General features: G+C 45.6%; 1 protein-coding gene across 3 annotated transcripts in view; it reads left to right on the forward strand.

The window, feature by feature from the left end:
* The window catches only part of WDR7 (WD repeat domain 7), a 349,222-nt gene that overhangs the window by 325,357 nt on the left and 5,959 nt on the right, over positions 1-17,906 (forward strand). For all 3 annotated transcript variants that reach the window (XM_045021793.1, XR_006580538.1, XR_006580539.1), the window contains exon 26: positions 7,635-7,739. In XM_045021793.1, the coding sequence (XP_044877728.1) occupies positions 7,635-7,739 (105 nt within the window). The remainder of the gene's footprint in view (positions 1-7,634; positions 7,740-17,906) is intronic.

Consider the following 17,906-nt stretch of genomic DNA (forward strand, 5'->3'; position numbering starts at 1 on the left):
AGGTAGCCTTTAGCACAGCAATAAAATTGCCTCGGCTGGCCAATCAAGCCTAAAAAGCAAGAACATTGGTTCAAATAAAATGCTTCTGATTGAGCTACATAGATTTTGTGATATGCTTATTTACCTGACAAGTAAATAAAAGGGTGAGCATTGCCAAATGCACATTGAATAACCCATGGAAAAGGTAAATCTGTGTTTTAAAGGATTAACGTCAGCTAGGAAAGTACATAAATTAAAACATCAGAGTGATGTGGCTCCCTTAAGGACTGTAGTTATTTGGATAAATTGTCAGTGGTAAAGAGTGCAACAAGTACGCTAGTGCTATTGATTTTCACCTTTGTATTACCAAAACATTTTTCATTGACACATATTAATTGCTTGTTAAGTGCTAAAGAGTTTGATGGTCTAAATATTGAATCATATAATTAATTGGCCTTTTAGTTTTCCTTATCATTAAGCAATAGAGATTACATTAAAGGCACAAGGGTTTGCTTAAGTCGACATATCTTGTACATGATGTACAGTAAGAAAATATTACAATAGATTCTTAATACATGACCTCTTGTAAGTGCAGTATATCTTACTTTCTATTGTCACGTAAGCTACTGTACTTTCCCACCATCAATTATAGGGTGCATCTTCCTATTGTAATTCAAGTTATAATGGTACAAACCCAGTTCTCAATAGGGAGATTATAATGTTGCCATTTAATGCCAGGTTTTAGCCTGATACAGCACAGAGGCTCTCCGTGCAGAAACAATAATTATACTGTGCATATTTTTCAGAAAATAGTTTAAACGGTTGTGCATTTCTAATTCTAGTATTTTTATTGCACAATAATAGGAAAAAGATATTTTCAAAATTAGTTTTATAGGCACTTATGCCAAATTTTTCAAACAGGGTTTTCCTAAACTCAGGAAATACATCTGTTTTTAACCACCTAATGGCTTGAACCTGAGTTTATTGACGTCAGTGGCAAACTCCCATTTACTTACATGGTGCAGCGTCAGGCCTTTAGTGGCCTGGTTTTCAGAAGCACTGATCATCTACAGCTCCCACTGAAGTCATTAAGATCTGTAGGTACTCAGGCACAGCACTTTTGAATATTGGTTTAGTTGCATCAGTTTAGGCATCCAAACTTGAAGATGTTTCTTGGGGCTGCAACTTGGGAGCCATCATCAATACCATCCTCTCTTGCCCTGTATACTCCGGCTGTATCTAAACCTTCCCACTTCCGTAATATTTCTAAAATATCTGTCTAGATGGGCAAACTTTAATCCAGAATCTCTCACCGTACGTATTGTTACCTCTTCTCCAGGATCCCTGAACCACCACTTCATTCTGCCCATACAAAAGCAACTGCTAAGATCATCTTCCTTACAGGTTGCTTTGATCATATAGTAGAACCTCAGAGTTCCAGACACCTCAGGAATGGAGATTGTCCGTAACTCTGAAATGTTTGTAACTGTGAACAAAGTGCAGTTTGGGCTCCAGTTCCAAGCCAGATTCCAGCAGCTCCCTCCTCAGTGCCAGCAGCTTCCTGGCAGGCAGCTTCTTTCCCTGGGTCAGACTGCAAGCTTGTCCCGCTCCCAGCCGGGGGAGGTAGGTGAAAACAGTGGGAGGGGAGAGAGGCAGGGGTGAAAGCAGCGCAGACCCAGTGCTGCTCCTGCTCTGCCAGCTGCCCTGGGCTGGCAGTCCCAGTGTCTTCACTCCTAGATGTAAGTGGGTGCCGTGCGGATGGGTTGGGGACAGGCAGCCCAGATGTGCCTGCCTTTAAGATGCAATACAGGCACAGTACAGTACAGTGTTTGCTTTGGTTTTTGTTTTTTTGGTTTTTTGGTCTCCGCTGCTGCCTGATTGGTTACTTCACATGGTGTCCAGTTGACCGGTCAGTCCATAACTCTGGTGTGTTTGTATCTTTGAGGTTCTACTGTATTAACTTTTTCTCTCACTGGCTGCCCTTGTTTCACCGAACCAAGTTCAAACTTCTTGTCCTACCTTTCAAGACCCTTCACAATTCTGCCCCTCTTTATTTGACTACTCTTGTCTCTTATTGTACCAGTTTCATCTCCTACAGTCTACCAACAATGCCAGTTTTGTCTGACCCTTTGTCAGCTTCTCATGCAAATATTTTCATGACTTCTTCCATCCTGTTCTTGAGTGTGGAATGTTCTCTCCTAACTGATCCATAATGCTATCATTCTGTACTACAGATCTCTCCTTAAGAATAATTTAGCAGTGATGCCTATAAGAAATCAGTCAATTCATAATGATTTAAATATTCATAATTATCACAAAAAATGACAGTTGTTTATAGATATATTTAAAAACTGGATCTGTTTTAGCCGAGTATTTTTGATGTCACTTGCCTTCTCAGATTGTGAGATCTTCAGATAGGGTGCGACATCGAGCACAAGGGAGCCCCAGTTTTGCTTAGAACTCCAGACACTGCCTAATGTAAATATTAAGTAATACATCAGCTGTGAATTTGGCCCAAGTAAAGCTACACAAAAAGTATTTAGCTTTTCATTCAAGTGAAAGATAGTGCTCCTGTTTGAAATTTAAAATAATGCTTATACATAGATTTCAAAGTGCTTTACGAAGATGAATAAGCATCATGACCCCAAATTTACAGCTGGGGAATCTGAGATACAGAGAGTAGTGATTTTCTAAAGGTCACACAGCAAGTCAGTGACAGGAACAGGAGTAGAATCCAAGGCTCCTGACTCTGGGTCTTATGCACATAAAAATTGCGTATAGGTTTTTGCTTTAGGTAGAAGATGATGGATGTGATTGTAATGTTGAAGTCAATTGGAGTTTCGCCCAAGTTAGGAATCCAGACTAGGCCTTGGAAAGATCTTTGGTTGTATGGGTTTACATGAAATATATTTCATTACAACTGTTTGTGAATTGTATATCTATTGCTGCGCAGTTTACAGGTTATAGTTTAAAGCAATATTTCTCAAACTGGGGTCCGTGGACCCAAGGGCACTCCAGGGGGGGTCCACCGGCCCTGCTCATCAACTCCTCCCCTTCCCTCCCTCAACCCCTCCTCCTCCCTCCCACCTTCCCAGTGCCTCCTGCATGCTGCTGAACAGCTGTTCCCTGGCGTGCAGAAGGTACTGGGAGGGTGGTGGAGGAGTGGGGATGGGACATGCTCAGTGGACGGGGCAGAAAGAGGCTGGGGAGAGGAGGGGTGGGGCGTTGGGGGAAGGGGTGGAGTGGAGGTGGTGCCTGGGGCTGACAGAGGAGCTTGGGAGTCTGCAAAAAATTATAAATCAAAATGGGGGTTCTCACCTTGCTAAAGTTTGAGAACCGCTGGTTTAAAGTATATGTGAGCAAATGTTACATGCCACTAGTGGTTGAGTATTATGTCTTTTAAATAATTCCTTTACATTTCATCTGCTACAAAAGGTTTGAACTTTTAATTAACATTTTATGGCAGTTGTCCAAAAGATTTTAATTGTATGCTGCTAATTTAATCAAGTTTGGACATAAATGATGATGTCAATCAGTAGGAAAGGAACAGTGCTGCAAGCCTGTGCATCCCAAGAGCTTTCCCGTTTTCAGAAGGGCAAGTGATGCTGAAACATGCCAAGTATGTGCTTTGCTGGGAGATGTGTACTGTAGGTTTTGGCAGTCATAAGTCTTCTTACTTTTTAAACCTAAATACCTTTTTAAATATTAGAAACTTGAAATTCTAAAATAAAATGCTATGTATTTTAAGACTTAATTATGCATTTTCCATTATTTGTAGATTTTTCAGTATGAGCACTAAATTCACCAAAAATAGAAAAGATGTTAAAAAATATCAAATTCTGTTATTGTAAGGTAGTCAAGTAGAACAAAGTTCAGGCCATGCAAGAATTTACATAATAAAAACAACTTAGTTTGACAGGTTAGTTTGCCCATAAAAGAATTATTACTCCCACTTAACAATAAACTCCCAAGTAAATATTTTAGACATGCAATTTAAAACCGTTTTTTGTAACCTAAGTATTCTTCTTTAAAAAGCAATTCAATTAAAGCCATATTTTGTTAAGATACCTGACAAATGGCTTTGATTTGATTTAAAAACTGCAAGTTGGCAAGAGATTTGTTTGTAAAATGATTTAATTCAATTTTATTGGCAGAGAGGTAATTAGCACATTGAAAAGAAATTGTCAAAATATTTAAAACAGAAATGTTGACTAAAAGCACACGCCTAAGTTTACATTGACTTGAATGGTTTTGGTGCTCTATCTGGATATTTGATGGGTTTCAACATTTTTGTAAATAAGAATGTACATAACAGATTGTAGAGGCTTCAAATGATCTCTCGTGGCCTTTGGGACAATTAGATAGGAAAATGGCCTAAGTACAAATTTACACAAAAATAGATTCCTTGTTGGGACTCTGGTATTGCTTTGCTGAATTTGAGAGACAAAGGGTGGGGGAGGCTTTTTCTGGCCAAAGTTTAGGAGATTTAGCACGTGGAGACGCCATGCTTATAAATTAATAATAATAATATATAATTAATAATTAATACATAGCTCTTATATAGTTCTTTTCATTCTTATAGAACCTTTTGTCCTGTCCTTGATCCTGCACCCCTTGAGCATCCAAAATGCTCAGTGATGTCACTGGGAGTTTTAAACGTGCAAGGAAAACAGGCTCAGATCAGGTCTAATGCAGCGCTGTCCACCCTGTGGTCCCTAAAGCTCTAAATTCTGGCCCCCAAAAACAGTTGTGTTAAGAACATTTCAGTTGGTTACAAATTGAGAATGTGTTCCATTTGCCCACGCACACACACACTCCTCCCGTTCCCGATTCTGTCTCTGTTTTCCTGATTATTCTCCTCTCCTCTTGGTATGTGAATAAAGTGGAGGGGTAGGTTTCGAGGATTTCAGACTTTACTAAACTGCACTGGCCCCAGGCACCTTTCTCCCCCTGCAGAGGCTCAAGGCTCATTGTGTGGGAAAGTAGTTAGAGGAGAAGACTTGCCTGTAGAGAATGTGGATGATTTGTAACACCTGCCAAGAATGGTCTAGGTATACTTGGTCTTACTCAGCATAGGAGGCTGGATCAGATGACCTCTTGAGGCTCCTTCCAGCCCTACATTTCTGTGATTCTGTGATTTGATGGCTCTGAAATCAACCTATTTTGTATACTTGTGAGAATGAAGGTTTTCCTTTGCAGTGACCTGCAAATATGTTTTCATTTGCTGATGTCAGGAGACCTGCTGAGAGAGAGTGATTTCTAAAAACGTATTCAAGCAAGCACGTAGGTGCCAAAGCAAAACGTGTGTTGTAATAGCAGGAATACCCATTCTGAGTGCAAGTGGAGGTTTTTCTGTGTACAAGGTGGCACGCTGTCAAACTTTGCAGGTGTAGTTTCTGGGGCTTTTGAAAATTTAGTCTTGAGCATTTTTCTCATTTGTTATTGTAATGTCATCACATGTTCCTCCAAATAGCACCTTTCTTGTTTCACGTAACGGAGAATGGAGTGTGCTTACTGTCTGTAAGCTTCAAAAATATTGATTGCTGTCATTGTAATGGTTATAATGAATTTTATGGTGACATTTCAAATTTAAATATATCATGTCATATGTTCTTTCCTTGAGTTACTGCTACCATGGGATGATAAACTCCCACTGTAAAAATGTGTCATGTTAATGTTGTGCAAAGACTCTCTGGTCCAGTAATTTAATTATTTCATTTTATTTTAAATTAATTTTTTCCTTCTGCGTCCTCTGATTTACATTTGTTTAATTATGGTAGATAAACATAGGGTCCTATTCTATCTTATCTTATCTATGAAGCTTTTTGAGCCATATAAATAGTCGAAAGCCATTTGTGGATACTGACTTCACAGCAGGTGGAGGAAAGGTCAGTTCTGCTACACAGAGGTCAAAGAAAAAAAAACTGTGCACCAAGAGGAGATCTCATGCAAATAACCTCCCAACATCTTGCTATGGGCCTCTCCACTCCTGAAGTTCTGTGGTCCCCTGAAGAGCAGTGATAACTACCACTGGCAGCCCAAGATAGGAAGAAAAAATATAAGCACCAGTCATGGTCAAAGGCATGGTTTGGTTTGGTTTTTTAAGAGTACCTGGCATTAAGGATCAGGGAGAAAGAGGTTAACTTCTAATCATGAAAGACGAGCGGGGTGCTCCTATTCGGATTACATGAGAATCATTTAACAACCCTCACCCTATCTGAGAAAAATTCTTGATTGCATCTTCTCTCCCCAATGTCCCATTTGTCATTTCTTCAAGTGCACATGGTGGTTCTTTTTTCTGCGGCTAACAGAAATGAAACCCAATGAGAGAGACTTCCCTCTCACACACCGCCTTTGAAGGTGTATACTAGCTGGCAGAATGTCAGTCAACCTGTAAATAATCATTGTTAGGACAACAGGAAATGTATTCAGTATGCTATGGGCCTCTCCAAAGGTCACAGCCCTGAACCTAATGTCCACATATAATAATCAAGCAGGATGGAGTCTGTGATTGTAATACTGGAAGTGGTGGTCCCTAATTTGCTATCATCTTGTTCCTAATTTGACATTACGCAGCAACTGGAACCCCTGGCAATAGGCAGGAGACATCTTCACTGAATAGCTATGGGGATCCACATTATTTCTCTGGACCAGCTGCCACAAGAGGCTGCTGTATCCTTGATAGCACATATTTATGCAGGGGTGGAGAAAATGTTGGGGAGCTATGCAAAAATAATATCTGCAGATTCATTGGAATTTAGCAGTCTCCAAAGATTTACAAGACACAGGTGAAAAATTCTCTGAGGTTTCAAACATAAGGCATAAGATTTGGAAGCTGGGTAACAAGAAAGAATCGCTGATCATGTGACTGTAAAGCTGTAGATGGGATGTCATTCCCTAACTGCCAGTTCCATTTTGACCACAAAACATACCAGGTATAGGTATAATCACCTTCCCAGCAGATGAAGGTTGGCAAGTAAATGCTTTAAATTGTTCCACCAAAGGTTTCTGAACAATCAGCTTCTGAATTTCATGCCTGACATTTTAAACAGAGTTTAGCACTATTAGTGCAAATAACCAAGAGAAGAATAATTCCCTTTTCTTCTAGTTAAGGTTGTAATTTTGAAAGTCTGAACCTTTTTCTACCATTCTATCAGAACATTTCTTCAGAATCACTGAAAATGGACAATGTTCTCGTACTTGTATGCAAAACCACCACAATTGGCATCATTGTTAACAGTCTCAGCAGAGAAAGCAGGGATGGCATGGAGACTTTATTACTGTTGTATCTAGTTTAGGACTGATGTACAACAATGGAGTAGCATGGGGAAGCTTCAGCTGCTGCTGTACACGCTGTACCTGTTCTGAGAACACACAGAGAGAGGCCTTCTGCCTCCCAGGCTGTCACAGCGCTACCTTACCCTATCACTAAATTCACTCTCATTTATGAAAGAATGAAATTATATTTGGTTTTCAGTTTGCCAAACTATGATCTCTTCACTATACTTTGTTCTGACTGACAATTATGACCTATATTTATAAGTCATTTCTACAGATACACACGCTGTTCGCTTTGCGTTCAGTTTGTGTCTGTGTGGCACCGCAATGGTGCTGAGTAATTAATCTTCTAAACTACATTTTTTCCTCTTTGTTAGACTATCCATGGCCATAAAGGGCCAATAACGGCTGTGGCTTTTGCTCCTGATGGACGGTACCTTGCCACTTATTCCAACACAGACAGTCACATCTCCTTTTGGCAGGTAAGAATACACACAAAAGGCGAAGAGAGATATGCGATGCTAGTATTGTAAATGGGGTTGAGTTTGGGCATTTGTAGTCAACTTTTTGGATCTTCTTTAAAAATGTTATTCGGTACTAGTGTAACCTCTGACAAAGGGAAAAAATGTATCGTTATAGCTGAAATAACAAGCATTCCAAAACTCAGGAAATTCCAAAACTTAAAGCTAAAACCACAACATCAGTGCTGTCATTTTGGACAATCTGTATACAGAGCTGTATCTCCCCACTGATTCTTCTCTTGCTTCCCCTTATTTTAGTGCCCCACTCGTTCTTTTTCACATGCTGTCTGTGATGCTCTCACACAGGCATGCTGATAAAGGGTAAAATTTTCAAAAGTGACATAGGCCCTTAGGAGTTTAAGTACCATTGAAAATCAATAGTATTTAGGCCCCCTGAGTGCCTAAATCACTTAAACTTTAGACTTAGGCTCCTTAGTTACTTAGGGTAACATTTTGACAAATTTCTTCACTCCTGTTGTCTGTATAAGTAGATTATAACTTGTATAAATATATATGTTGAATAAAAATGTGTGTGTTAACAGATAAGCTCCTTGCAGTATGGACCTCTGTCTATCTTAGGTGCTGATAGATTGCCCATTACTGTAGTATTATCTGAGCATCTCACAATTTTTTTATATATATAATATCCTCACAACACATCTGTGAAAGAGGGGAGTACTATTATTCCCATTTACAAATGGAGAACTGAGGTACAGAGAGACCACACAACTTTAACAAGGAAATAAGGAAGGTTGTGGCATGTCATTAAATTGAACCTGGATCCTTGAGTTCCAGGAAGCTAACACCCTATCCATTAGACCACCCTCCTCTGTTTGCATTTTATATCTCTGATGATGTCTGTGATTACCAATCCTCCTACATAAATAATAATATATACCTTTGTATTACTATTTTTAAATGTAAGGTGAGTATCACAGTAACTCCTCACTTAAGTTGTCCCCATTAACGTTGTTTCATCGTTACGTCGCTGATCAATTAGAGAACAGGCTCATTTAAAGTTGCGCAATGCTCCCTTATAACATTGTTTGGCAGCCGCCTGCTTTGTCCACTGCTTGCAGAAAGAGCAGCCCGTTGGAGCTAGCTGGTGGGGGCTTGGAACCAGGGTCGACTGGAAGCCCCCTTATCAGCTCCCCTAAGTTCTCTGTGCAGCAGCCGCCCAGCAGGCTATCAATTGCCAGGCAGTTCAGCTGTCCCTCCCCCCACTGCCATGTGCTGCTCCTGCCCTCTGCCTTGGAGCTGCTCCCAGGAACCACTTACTTACCGTGCAAGGGGGGAAGGAGGGTTACTAATGTCAGGGTGTCCCCCTCCTCCCGCTCCTGCCACCCTCCGGTCCTTTACCCCATCTCCACAGAGCAGTGCGGGGGAGGAACAACACAACAGAGCTCAGGATGGAGGGAGCTTGCTGGCAGCAGCTGCTGTCTCAACTTGCGGATCTACTTAAAAAGGCAATGTACTTAGAGTGCGGTCAGCATACTTAAAGGGGCAATGCACACATCTCTGTCTCACACACAGGGTGTGTGTCTCTGTCTCTCTCTGCCATGCTATCTCCCCTCCCTCCATCCGTGCTGCCTTGTAGAGTGTGAGGCTACATTAACAACAATGTGTTAACCCTTGAGGGCTCAGCTGAGTGCTAGTTCATCATTTAACAGTAAGGCATTCCCTGGGAAATATCCCACCCTCTGACTCCACCACCTCAACAAGCTTCACAATCATCATTGCTGTGTACAGTATTAAATTGTTTGTTTAAAACTTGTAGTGTGTGTGTGTGTGTGTGTGTGTAGTCTTTTGTCTGGCAAAAAAAAATTTCCCTGGAACTTAACTGCCCTATTTACATTAATTCTTATGGGGAAATTGGATTCACCTAACATTGTTTCACTTAAAGTAGCATTTTTCAGGAATATAACTACAACGTTAAGCGAGGAGTTACTGTACTGTGTTTTTTGGTCATGTGCACACTAAAAATGTGTAACCTCTAGGTAACTCGAGAACATTCTTAAGTTTGGAACTTCATGGACTAATACTATATTCTTAATAAAATACCCATACTTTCATAGCTTGTATTGATGTCTTGTAGATGTAAGGGTACATTGATGGTTGACCAAATAAGAGCCTGCACTTAGTGAGTAGACCCTCTAAGCAGGTGTTTGGGGTTTTTTGTTTGTTTGTTTTTATTTCCTTTAAATTAATTTTTATGCTAAGGCTTTAGAATTTGATCTCAGTATTTTAATCAAAATTCTTATCATTGTTAATATATTTATATTATTTAGGGCCAAAAGTGAACTGTGCACTTTATAAAAAGCAGGATGACAACATCCCTACCCTTTTGAGTTTAAATTAATAGTTTGAACAATCTTTTTCTTTCTTATGTTTTTGTTTAATCCTACAAAGGGCACAAGAACAGATCCCTATGCAAAGTTGAGCCTTATCTCTTTAGACTTTTTTTTTTCTTAAAAGACTTTGCAGTTGGGCTAGGTGATGGGGTAGATTTGGGTTGCTCGATCCCTTTTTTCCTCTGGAGCTAAGAGTTCAAATTCTATTTCAGATCACCAGTATAAAGGATTGCAGTTTAGTTCCCCTTATAAAGTTGCAGTTTAGTTCCCCTTTGATCATAGCAAAACATCAGCACTCAGTTTAGCATGACTGGCAGAACCCAAGAGACAAAAGGAAGGAAATAGCAAGTCAAGGTAAAGGTTTGTTGGCAAAGCTGGATGGGGAAATGTGTACAGCGCTACCCTCATTTATGCATAACCTGTCCCTAGCTTTCTTGTGCAATCAATTCATATGTAATTCTAAAAGAAAAAGATATTGGCATTAATGTATTGGGGTATTAATTGCTTTACATTTAGTTTCCATTCATATTTTTAAGAAATTAACATTCACCTGTACCTTACATGTCATTAAGAGTTTTAAAACGTATGCATTTAAATAGGAAAACCAACTCAAATGGTCAAAGGATGTAAACGTGTTTTTAAATTATAAATGTAAATAATAGTTATCAGTTCATGCAGGCAAAATACCCATCGAAGACAGTGGGAGTTTTGCCAGCAGTAAGACTACAAGATTGGCCCCAGTATGCCTGCAGACATCAGTTAATGGTTTTTTTAATTTTCCACAATTTTCTGTATGTCATTCAGTAATACGGTACATGCCACAAAATGTACTGAATTATTATCCATCATATATTGTGCTTTCTGAAATAGTGAATAAAAACAGTAAAAATGTTCAACCATATACTTAGTACATATACTTAGTTTAACTACCTGGGAAAGCAATCAGACTTATTGATTTTGATCTTTTACATAGAATCATCGAAAAGGGACCTCACTTAAAAAAAAATTCAAACTCAGGCACAGGTTTAAAAATGTGAATTGCCAGATTTTACTGTGTGTAAATCCATCTATGTTAAGCTGGCTTTTACATAAAGAGTTAAATGTACCTATGCATTTAGTTTTAAAATGTGACCTCGTGCACTAGTGATTTTTTTCCCCTCTGTGTTCTATTCGGCACTATTATTAATGCAGGAAAATCAGTAACATTAGTCATCTTAAAAGGGTTATTACTCAAGATGATTTAAATTGTGAAAATGTCAGTGGTGCTTGCATGCTCCCTGCTAGAGATGCCATGATTTACACTCTCTGACACCATTCTGCTGCTGAGAAGGACTAGAAAAAGTAATGGCTTATATTTTGTACTGATCAGAATTCAGAACATGGTGTCAGCAATAACACATCTTAAATGTCCTAAGATTTGCCCAGTTTCATGTGCCCCATCCTAGGTATACAGCTGGACCATCATCTACCTATTGTATAGAAATCCTAGCATCCTAATGCATTTTTATATGGGGAGGCTTTCAAGAGTATTGGAGCATTTAAGAGAATGGACGTTTTTGAGGGAGTTTTTCTTGTTTTTAAAACATATAATAAAATATAATTCAAAAATATTAGCCATTTTTTCAAAGAATATAGATCAACAGATAACTGTAAAGGTTTCGTCTCTTAATATTTTGTTGATATAAATACCAGAAAGAGGGTGAAGCTTTTGTTATTGTTTTTTGAAAGATTATCACAGAATCATAGAAATGTAGGGCTGGAAGACATCTTGAGAGGTCATCAAGTCCAGCCCTCCTGCACAGAGGCAGGACCAAGTAAACCTAGACCATCCCGAACAAGTGTGTGTCCAATCGGTTCTTAAAAACCTCTAATTGTGGGGATTCCACACCCTCCCTGGAAGCCTGTTCCAGAGCTCTCAACTACTTTGAGTTAGAAACTTTTTCCTAATATCTCCCTTGTTGCAGATTAAGCCCATTACTTCTTGTCCTACCTTGAGTGGACATGGGGAACAGTTGATTACTGACCTCTTTATAATAGCTTTTAACATATCTGAAGACTATCAGATCCCTCTCCCCCCATAGTCTTCTTTTCTCAAGCCTAACAAACCCAGGGTTTTTTTAAAAAAACTTTTCTCATACATCAGGTTTTCTAAACCTTTTGTCATTTTTGTTGCTCTTCTCCAATTTATTCATCTCTTTCCTAAAGTGTGGTGGCAGAATTGGACACAGTACTCCAGTCCGGGCCTCACCAGTGTCAAATAGAACAGGACAGTTACATCCCATGTCTTACATATGACACTCCTGATAATACACCCCAGAATGATATTTGACTTTTTTGCAACTGCATCACATTATTGACTCATGTTCAGATTGTGATCCACTATAATTCAAAGATCCTTTTCAACAGTACTACCACCTAGCCAGCTAGTCCCCATTTTGTAGTTGTGCATTTGATTTTTCCTTCCTAAGTGAAGTATTTGCACTTATCTTTACTGAATGTCATCTTGTTGATTTCAGACAACTCTCTCATTCTCTAATTTGTCAAGGTTGTTTTGAATTCTAATCCTGGCCTCCAAGTGCTTGTGATCCCTCCCGGCTTGGGGTCATCCACAAATTGTATAAGCACATGGCAGGAGGGGGAAGGGGAGAGATAGCTCAGTGGTTTGAGCACTTGCCTGCTAAACCCAGGGTTGTGAGTGCAATCCCTGAGGGGCCATTTAGGGATTTGGGGCAAAAATCTGTCTGGGGACTGGTCCTGCTTTGAGCAGGGGGTTGGACTAGATGACCTCCTGAGGTCCCTTCCAAGCCTGATATTCTGTGATTCTCCACTCCATTATCCAAATCATTAATGAAAATATTGACTAGTACTGGACCCAGGACTGACCCCTGTGGGACCCCATTAGAGATACGCTCTCCCTGTTTGACAGGAAACCATTGATAACTACTCTTTGAGTACAGTCTTTCAACCACCTGTGCACCCACCTTATTAGTAATTTCATCTAGACCACACTTGCCTAGTTTGCTTATGAGAATGTCATGTGGGACTCTGTCAAAAGCCTTTCGAAAGTCAAAATATATCACATCTACTACTTCTTCGAGTGATTGCTCCTATCCATTCCAGACAGGTGTGCGCGCCGCGCGTGCACGGCATCTCGGAACTTTTTTACCCTAGCAACTCCGGCAGGCCGGCTGCCGCCCCCTGGAGTGGCGCCGCTATGGCGCCTGTTATATACCTCAGCCGGCCCGTCCGCTCCTCAGTTCCTTCTTACCGCCCGTGACGGCCAGTTGGAACTGTGGAGTGCTCTCTGTCCTCCACAACCCTAGCTCTCGCTACTTGTTTGTACATAGTTAGTTTAGTGATTAGTTTTTACAGTTTGTTAGTTAGATAGTTAGTGTTTAGATAAGGTTAAAAGGGGGGTTTTCCCCCTTTGCCTCCCCCGGTGCGGGCTCATGCCCAAAGCACCGGGCTTTAAGCCCTGCGCATCGTGCCAGAGGCCTATGCCTGTCGGGGACCCGCACGACGCCTGCCTCCGTTGCCTGGGCGAAGGACATAGAACAGATAAGTGTTCGCTCTGTTCCACCTTCAAACCGCGAACTCGGAAAGAGCGGGATATCCGTTTGAAGCAGCTCCTGATGGAAGCGTTGCTTCAGCCCCCGGCACCGTCCGCGCCGGCACCGCGAGCTTCCTCGGTGCAGAGTGCACCGGCGGCACCAAGCCGCTCAGGCACCGCGGCCCCACAGCCTCAGAAGGCGGCTACGAAGACCCGGCACCGCTCGCTCTCGCCTTCAAAAAGACATAAGCTGGCGAAGGCGCTTGCTAAGGCCCGCGCTGAGGACTCGGCGAAAACGATTGCGCCACCTGCGGCCCCCGCGGTGGCCGTGCACAAGTCGTGCACCGGGCCTTTGACTCCGGCGCCGCAAGGCCCGTCGAGTCCGGCGCCGCCACGCTCCCCGGTACCGACCGTGGTTGAGCCCCGGCTGCCGTCGACGCCGGAGACATTCTCTTCGGCGCGTGAGCTGATTCAGCTCATAGAGGCACCGAGCCCCCGGCACCGCCGGTGCGGGCTGTCGTGTCGGCGGGAAAGCCGGCCAGAATGACTCGGCCGCCCTCTCTGGACAGACGACATGGACGGCACACCCGGTCCCGGTCACGTTCCCGGTCCCATGGCAGATCTCCGTCCCGTCGCTCGCGATCTCGGCACCGCTCGCCATCGCGGTACCGATCGCCGTCGAGACGTCGGTCGCAGTCCCGGTACCCCTCGTCATCGCGGTACTGGTCGCACTCCCGGCGTCGCACCAGGTCCAGGTTGCCATCGTGTCGGCACCGGCGGAGGTCTCCGTCCCGGCACCGCTCCCGGCACCGCGACTCGCGCGGCCACTCCCGGCACCGCAGATCCGGATCCAGGTCGAGCTCCCGGCACCGGTCGAGCTCCCGGCACCGTGACGGACGTCGCTCCCGGTCGCCATCCCGGTACCGAGCGGACCAGCATGCCATCCGGGGACAGACTGCCTTATTCGGCGGCGCACTCCGTCAGCGCCTCGGCACCTCCATGGCCATCCCGCCCCGCGTTGGTCGCTTCCGGGACGGAAGGCTACGGCCACCTGCCGCCCACCCCACAGGGCCATCCTCAAGGGGCACAGCCGTGGGGCTTCTGGGTTCCCTGGGCCCAGTATGAGGCTCAGGGGGTGCCATTCCCCCCGAGAGCCCCGGCGTCCGAGCGCAGGGTACCAGAGGCGACAATCAGCCGACCGGCCCCTTCGCCACCAGGCGCGGGTTCCATACCGCCTGAACCCCAGGGGCACGCACAGCCCGACCCTCCTGACGAGCAGACAGCGGACCCTTCGTCGGAGGCGGTCATCCAGGGCTTATCCTCCTCGTCCTCACCTGACAAAGCGGTGGCCGGAGCGTCGACCAAGGAGCCTCCGCCCATAGACTTGAAGGCGCACCAGGACCTACTTCGCCACGTGGCAACGGCTATGGATCTCCCGGTGGCGGAGGTCCAGGAGGACGAGGACCCCATAACGAATGTCGTTGGGGCAGAGGTTCCAGTGCGCGTCGCATTGCCATTCGTGCGGACGATTCAAAAGAATGCCACCACACTCTGGCAGACGCCTGCGTCCGTCCCTCCTACGGCCCGTGGGGTTGAGCGCAAATACTCTGTCCCTCCCACGGGCTATGAGTATCTATATACTCACCCGACCCCGGACTCGTTGGCCGTGCAGTCGGTCAACGACAGGGAGAGGCACGGCCAACCTGCCCCTGCGCCCAAATCGAAGGATGCGCGGCGTATGGATCTGCTAGGCCGCAAGGTCTATTCTGCTGGCGGACTGCAGATGCGTATCGCCAATCAGATGGTCCTCCTCACCAGGTACGTCTTCGACATCATGGCGTCCCTGGCGAAATTTACGGAGCTCCTGCCAACAGCCTCCCGCCAAGAGTTCGCGGCGATGTTGGACGAGGGAAGGCGATCATCTAGGTCCTCCATCACGGCCGCCCTCGACGCTGCGGACTCCGGAGCTCGGACCTTAGCCTCCGGCGTGACGATGCGGCGCATCGCCTGGCTGCAGTCCTCTACCCTGCCGCCGGAGGTCCAATACACACTGCAGGACCTGCCGTTTGACGGGCAAGGTCTCTTCTCCGAAAAGACGGATTCCCGGATCCAGACCCTAAAGGACGGTCGCGTTGCCATCCGCACCCTAGGGATCCACACGCCGGCAACTCAGCGCAGGTCCTTCCGGCAGCAACCCTCCCGGCCCTTCTACCAGCAACGCTATCGGCCGTACAATAGCTGGCGACCGACCACAAACCGCCGTTGTCCTTCCGGCAATAGGCGTACCCAGGGTCAGGCCTCTTCCAAGGCCCCTCAGGGGGCCAAGCAGGCCTTTTGATGGGACGCTCGAGGACGGCCCATCACTCTCCCTACCGGATCCTTCCCCTTTATTTTACAACTGCCTCTCCCATTTCTTTTCGGCGTGGTCCCAGTTAACAACGGACAACTGGGTGCTTCAAACAATCCAGTCGGGATACCGCCTTCAGTTTGTTTCGCGCCCCCCTTCCCACCCACCCTCCCTGTCCCTCTTCAGGGACCCCTCTCACGAGCAATTCCTCCTACAAGAGGTCCAGACTCTGTTGAGCGTGGGTGCCATAGAGGCAGTGCCTCAAGACAGGCGGGGCAGGGGATTCTATTCCCGTTATTTTCTCATCCCCAAAGCGAAAGGAGGGCTACGTCCTATCCTGGACCTTCGCGAGCTGAACAAGTACCTGCTCAAGCCCAAGTTTCGCATGGTCACCCTGGGGACCATCATTCCCTCTCTGGATCCGGGAGACTGGTTTGCCGCCCTCGACATGAAGGACGCGTACTTCCATGTCGCGATCTACCCTCCCCATCGACGTTACCTACGTTTCGTGGTGAACAACGCACACTACCAGTTCGCAGTGTTGCCATTCGGCCTATCCACCACACAGAGGGTGTTTACCAAGTGCATGGCAGTGGTTGCCGCAGCCCTCCGCCGTCGTCGGATACATGTCTACCCGTATCTCGACGACTGGCTAATCTCGACAACTGGTGATGGGCCAGTTGACAGACATACTGTCCCTCTTCCGATGGCTCGGTCTTCTCATCAACACCGAGAAGTCCACCTTGATCCCGTCGCAGCAGGTAGAGTTCATTGGAGCGGTCCTCGACTCCTCGCTGGCCCGGGCTTGCCTACCGCGATCTCGACATCAGACGATGGTCTCCCTCATCCGGGGCCTCGTCTCCTTCCCGACCACGATGGTGCGCTCATGTCTCCACCTCCTGGGCCACATGGCATCATGCACGTACGTCGCCGCGTACGCGCAGCTTCATCTCCGCCCATTCCAGACTTGGCTCGCGTCGGTGTACCGGCCGCATCGAGATCCCATCGATATGGTGGTCACAGTCTCCAGGCCAACACTCGAGTCCCTCACATGGTGGCTGGACCCGGAGATTGTCTGTGCGGGAGTTCCGTTCCATCCTCCTCGCCCGTCCGCCACTCTGACCACGGATGCCTCGGCGCTCAGTTGGGGAGCTCACCTGGGCGATCTTCACACCCAAGGCCTGTGGTCGCCCCAGGAGCTCACTCTGCACATCAATGTCCGCGAGCTGCGAGCGATCCGTCTGGCTTGTCGCACCTTCTGCACCCACCTGCAAGGCCGCTGTGTGACAGTGTTCACGGACAATACATCAGCAATGTTCTATGTGAACAAGCAGGGCGGAGCCCGCTCTTCCCTCCTCTGCAAGGAAGCGATGCTCCTGTGGGACTTCTGCGTGACCCACTCCATTCACCTAGAAGCGTCCTTTCTTCCGGGAGTGCAGAACACGCTGGCCGACCATCTCAGCAGGTCTTTCTTCTCCCACGAGTGGTCTCTCCGTCCCGACGTCGTGCTCTCAATCTTCTGCAGATGGGGGTTTCCCCAAGTAGACCTATTTGCATCCAAGGCGAACAGGAAGTGCCACCGGTTCTGCTTGTTCCGGGGTCACGCGCCGGGATCCCTGTCGGACGCCTTCCTGTATTCCTGGAAGGATCACCTCCTCTATGGCTTCCCTCCGTTCCCGCTCGTCCATCGAGTATTACAGAAGCTTCGGAGGGACAGAGCTTCTATCATTCTCGTAGCTCCGGCCTGGCCGAGGCAGCATTGGTACTCCCTGCTGCTCGAGCTCTCCATTCGGGATCCCATCCCCCTCCTGTTGTGGCCGGACCTCATTACTCAGGACTTCGGCAGACTCCGCCATCCGAGCCTCCAGTCCCTCCATCTT

Source organism: Mauremys mutica, chromosome 6, assembly GCF_020497125.1.
Source record: "Mauremys mutica isolate MM-2020 ecotype Southern chromosome 6, ASM2049712v1, whole genome shotgun sequence".
Classification (NCBI taxonomy): Eukaryota; Metazoa; Chordata; order Testudines; family Geoemydidae; genus Mauremys; species Mauremys mutica.